At 31.3% G+C, this 5,539-nt stretch overlaps 2 protein-coding genes across 2 annotated transcripts; both read right to left on the bottom strand.

Moving 5' to 3' along the window:
- Positions 1–4,171, bottom strand: LOC128393449 (NAD kinase 2, mitochondrial-like). Its single transcript, XM_053353632.1, has 2 exons — positions 4,048–4,171; positions 1–290 (listed from the first exon to the last, which is right to left on the bottom strand). The coding sequence occupies exons 1-2, from the start codon at positions 4,169–4,171 to the stop codon at positions 1–3; spliced, it is 414 nt and encodes a 137-aa protein (XP_053209607.1).
- Positions 4,172–4,187: 16 nt separating this feature from the next.
- On the bottom strand, positions 4,188–4,833 carry LOC128393447 (uncharacterized). Its single transcript, XM_053353631.1, has 2 exons — positions 4,730–4,833; positions 4,188–4,664 (listed from the first exon to the last, which is right to left on the bottom strand). Exons 1-2 carry the CDS (start codon positions 4,831–4,833, stop codon positions 4,343–4,345), a joined length of 426 nt encoding a protein of 141 aa, XP_053209606.1. The 3' UTR covers positions 4,188–4,342.
- Positions 4,834–5,539: the final 706 nt, after the last annotated feature.

Genomic DNA, 5,539 nt, shown 5'->3' with positions numbered 1-5,539 from the left:
TCATTGACGTTTGGTGATCAATTTAATTGTTTCCTCATTAGAGGCAACATTTTGTCCAGTTTCTTCTTGGACAATTTGAAATAATCTTTTAACACTTTGAACGGTTAAACGATTGATGTTGAAAGACCAGGAAGTTGAACCAGTTCCGGTACAAATTGTCACTCCTGAGCTTTTAAATTTATATCTTGGTAAACCATCAACGGAAAACTCGCAATAGGAAACTCTAGACGAGCAACTTTCTCCAACGAAACACTCATTCAGTGCGCGAACGGGTAAAGTTCGAGTTTTAACTGTTAAGATGTAGATATGAAGCAACTAAGTTGCTGTAGACTTAGTTGTTGAGAAACAAAAGAAAATGGGAAATAGTTTTGCAATTAGTGGCTTTACATTTCTTAATATATGATTACATGATGAATAAAAATTTAAATCCATAGAAAGTGAAATTCATTCAAGGTATGAGTATTTTATCTATCATTTTAGTAACATTATGTTAATATGCATTATAAATTCTCATTGATTGCTTTTAATCTTTGAAGTTTCAGCACCGCCAGAGTAAAATGTTATAACAATGATAATGACAACACCAACTGAAAGAAAATTGAGAAGAGCAGTTCCTCATGAATCTTACAGATTATCACTTTGGTGATAATCTTTTCAAACATACGAAGTCTATTTAATGAGATCAATCAAAACATGGGTTAATGATAATCGTATATTGTTATCACCATGAACATGATAATTACGCTACAATTACAATCACAATCATCATCCATTATACCAGCAGTATTCATCACTCTATTTCCTCAGCGATTCATTGTTTTTTTTCACTTCTACCCTTGACCTAGATGATAAAATATCATCATTTTCACCCAGAAAAAGTATTCCAACAAGGATAAAAAATCTAAACACCAAAATCGTTGTCAGATTTAATTAGACCAAATCAAAATCAGGTAAAAAGTAAAGATAAAAGGTGAAAACTCATTTTATCCCAATGGATATAATCATAGATGAAAAATTAACAGAAATTCACATGAAAAAAAGAATTCTGTTCATTGTTTTAGATTGAATCTGATAGAGTGTACGTTAGATAATTGAATAAGAAAAAAGAAAGAATAAAGAATAAAAAACTTCTATCTGAACAGATAATTGCAATTCTATTCCTCATCATCAGACTGTTATCAGCAAATTTTCATCATGGATGAAATTCAATTTATTACTGATTGAGATTGGAACCGATAATAGAATATCAGTAGAGATATAAGATTGTAAAGAGCCTATTCGAACTTTTTCTAAATTTTAAACAATTATTTTCTGGTTGAGAATAACAGACTCAAAGGGAAATTCAGGTAAGAATCATTTTCTCACTGAGGAACAGTGTGATTAACTTGACTGAGATTGGAAAAAAAAGTTTGAAGTTTTTCATCAGTTTGAAATAATAATCGTCGAGATGAGCAAAAAAAGTTCATTAAATTTGTATCATCCGAATCGATAGATTCAATTCAATATTAACATTTTATTATTATTTTAATATTTTGGTACTTTTTAACATTTCCCTTGGTCAAACAACTGATAATGAAATAATCAAAATCCAATTGTAACATTGTTATCATTTCGTAACTCTGAGTTTATTTGATCATGTTGAGAGCTCAATGTTGGTTTTTTTTATTACTTTGTCTTTCATTTTCTTGAACTCAGTTGGATATAATAAAAAGAAACAGTCTAAGATAATTTTATCCTGAGGATTTTTATGGTGCAAGATGAATGAAAAGAGAGAGAGATTGAAATCGTCAGGTTTATCACTAAATTCATAAGTCAGATTCAGTTGATAGCTGGAAACAAATAAACTTAACTATTGATGATGAATGAACATTGGAACTAAATATTTACATTACTAGAGGAAATTCACATGGAAGAAAAAGGAAAAGATATGACAAGGAATTCGTTCAGTGAATATTATTCATAACATTTGAAATACTCATAAAATTCTCATGTGAATTGTTAATTTTTGCTCCAATTTTCTGATTCCAATTGAGTTCAATTAAATATAATTTTATTTACTCTCACAGTGAAATGTGAAACCATTTTCGTACTTTTCATTCTCGATGATTCAGTAAAAATTCATCATCAACATGTAATTATAATTCTAAGCGAGACATGATGATGATAATTTTAAATATAATCTAAACTCTGATTCTGAAGGTTGAAAACTTCCGAGTCATGAAAAACATACATATGTATACAACACGAAAGATGGATTCAGGTTAACCTTAAATTATCATGAAATTTGATAGATTTTTATGGAAATAATTCAATAATCAGATCATTGAATTATTCTTTAAATTGAAATCTTTCCATTCATAGATATTATCTCTGTTAGAAATCTTGTAACTCAATAAAATTTTCTCGACAGGCTCATGCCCTTGAGCAAATTCTGGTTATAATGTTAACCTTTTATTTTTTAACCTCAATACATCTCGGTTCATAGATTGAAATATTATTGTTATAATAATATTTTACTCTGTTACTAAAAGTTATAAATTCATTTAATCTGTAATCGAAAGTTAATCTCATCATGGTAAATGATAGTTAGTATAACTATCAGGGAATCAGTGATAAAGGATCATTTAACTTTAATTTTACTTAAATGGTTGAACAATAGTAAACAGGCAAAATAATTAAAGTTAATTCCCAACCATGGTAATTAAATATTTCAATCACATGGAATTCATTTTGGTACATAATCAGATTAGTATTTTAAATCATGAAAGCATGCCAACTCGACTTTTTTGTTGATTCTCTTTTGTTGATTCCACTCTTAAACTATTTGGTGCATAAGGTGCATATTCGGTCTCAACATATAGCGCTGATAATCATTCCCCATATAAAACGATTCTCTGTACAAACTTCCTTTAGGGTGGCTTGTGTAATTAGATACAGAGAAGAAGGGTTAGACAAGATCAATAAATCAGAGCTCTCTCCCTATTTTCGTCTTTGAAATGCTGGCAACCAAGACATAATAAAAGACTTATCCTGTTTGATATTGAAAGTTATTAAAATATTTATTGTGATTCAAATATGTTGTGGTTTGCCACTTCCCCTTATACTGATGTGTTTAAATCGAGTAAAATTTATTGTCCTAACCTTAACAACCTGAATTTTACTCTTTTCCTATAGTAGTTATAATAAGACCGGCTCCAGGCCAAAGTGTCCGATCCAGACCAATTTTTTTCTCAATTTTTCTAATTTTATTGCGCGCGAAATTTAAATGTTTTAAAGACAGTATAAAAGAGGATAAGCTCATTCGATACGGTGATCTCCATGAAACATAACATGATTTTATCATCATCTCTCTCGGCTGGATCGGCTCTCGTCAGTGCCAGCTTCTATTGAAATAAACATCATCGCCTCTGTAATAGAATCAATACCTCGGCTCAACCACCAAGAAAAATTATTAATAAAGGAAACTGTTACCAGCCTACTTATAAAATTGGTTCAGCCTGGAGTATCAAGCAAATTAGTTGGCTTGAGAGTCAAACTTAATGAACTATTCATCGAAATAGATATTATGATGAACCAGTTTGATGAGCTCAATGAAAGACACAAAAGCACTGAGGAAGAAAATCTCAAAATGAGAAAACTATTACAAATTCAGGAAGGCCCGGAAGGAAACAAAGAAATCAAATTTATTGATTGGGCTTTGAAAAAATTAAACCAAGAATACGGTATCAAGAGAGAGGATTTCCCAGCCTCTAATCGCTCACTTTGAGCATCATTATCTTCTTTTCATTATCTTTCAAGTAAAAGATATCATAAAAACAATACTCACAAATAACTACACACTTTATTGTCTACAAAAAATTTAAATTTCGCGCGCAAAAAAATTAGAAAAATTGAGAAATAATTTGGTCTGGATCGGGCACTTTGGTCTGGAGCCGGTCTTATTATAACTACTTCCGATTTTTGTCTTCGACAATATCGATTTACAAGATTTGATTGAGAAGATCATGGTATTGATTCTCAGTAGTTAGAAAAAGGTGGACTCTGGACCAAGTGATGTTTCTGGATCAGAGTCAAGTGATGATTCTGAACCAAGGTAGGTTTCTGGACCAGGGGGTTCCGAACCAAGTGAGGCTTCTAGACCAGAATTTTTTGAATAATTTTTGTTGAGCATTTTTTTAGCGGTAAATTCAAATTGAAATTTTTATTGAAATGATGATGAGTTTATGAAAATAGCTATACAATGAAATCAAAGGCCTCTTCCTCGGCCATCGGGGTGAAACCATTGAGTTTTTACACCTAGTTCTGTCCCCATTTTGCGAATCACCCAATCAATGAATGAAAGTTAATTATCTTGATTTTCATCCTGCAATATTTTTAGAGCAGTTTTCAATGACCAATTTTGCGCGTAAAGTTTGGCATTTTTAGCCGCTTCTTGATTGAACTGGTCATCAATTTCACCACACTGTTGAATCAAACTATCGATCCTTGAATTGAGGTGATGAGTAATTTGCGTAGCTCGCCCGTTTATTAATTGCTCCATCGCATATTTCGACACTTTTTTAACGATGAATTTCTTGCGATCACTCAATGAGTGGGACATCTCAATCAAACTGAAGATCAGGTCAATCTTATGTGTTACCGGTCCCCTTTGATTTAAAAAATCTCTGAAATAAGTACAATATATATGAAGTTAATTAAAAACAATATCATAGACATGAGAAAACCTTACCTGATGTAATTCATAAACACATCGTCATCAGATTCAGATGATAGTGATGATGATGGTGGTTGAGGTGGTGGAGGAGATAATGATGATGAAGATGAACTATTCATTGTAATTAGTTACCTGTTAGCTAGCTGTTTGATAGGTATATCCTTGGATAACAAAAATAGTGCAGCATGAACAAATGGCGTAACTTCTCTCCAGAAATCCATTGGAGTTAGAACACAAGAATCTTTTTTCATTATTTTTAATGTCTCACTCCCGTTTCTTTTGATTTGCACGTCATAGAAGAAGGCTTGTTCATTACGTAAATCATTATTGTTGTAAAAATTGAATACAAATTTAAATGCTGATGGTGTTAAAGATATTCCGAGTTTAGTTGGTGAACTATTATAACTATAACGTATATCCAGTCGATTGCACTTTTAACTTCGAGAAATTTTAAAGATGATTGGTCCATTAAAAATTCTATGTGTTCTCCAGATTACACAACCTATTTTTGATGTTTACTCTTCAAAGTTCAAATGACAAATGAACTTTCATTTAGTTGAAACTCTCTATTTATAGTGATTTGATTCTGTCCATGAACTGCGCAATCGCGGTTTCAATTTGTTCAACACTTTTCGCGCCAACAATTACAATTGATCCAGTATGGAAGTACATGATGGTTAGTCCATTTAGTTTTGTACTAGTATATATTGGAGGGAATAATTCAGGTTCATAACTTGTATCTTTTTTGCAATATATTTGTTTCAGTTTTTCAGTATTAAATCTAACTGAATTATAACTTGATGCTGTTATATTAGATATTCTGAT

Source organism: Panonychus citri, unplaced genomic scaffold (genome assembly GCF_014898815.1).
Source record: "Panonychus citri isolate SS breed McGregor unplaced genomic scaffold, ASM1489881v1 Contig00138, whole genome shotgun sequence".
NCBI lineage: Eukaryota > Metazoa > Arthropoda > Arachnida > Trombidiformes > Tetranychidae > Panonychus > Panonychus citri.
Note: the sequence above shows the minus strand (reverse complement) of the source record. Positions and strands in the feature narration are given on the sequence as shown.

Excerpts from the sequence above, each read along its gene's own strand:
- LOC128393449 (XM_053353632.1), bottom strand. The coding sequence starts at position 4,171 with ATGCTCAACAAAAATTATTCAAAAAATTCTGGTCTAGAAGCCTCACTT. Across the intron at positions 291-4,047 it reads TGATCCAGAAACATCACTTG|TTAAAACTCGAACTTTACCC; the intron begins GTCCAGAGTCCA and ends ACATCTTAACAG.
- LOC128393447 (XM_053353631.1), bottom strand. The coding sequence starts at position 4,833 with ATGAATAGTTCATCTTCATCATCATTATCTCCTCCACCACCTCAACCA. Across the intron at positions 4,665-4,729 it reads GTGTTTATGAATTACATCAG|AGATTTTTTAAATCAAAGGG; the intron begins GTAAGGTTTTCT and ends TACTTATTTCAG.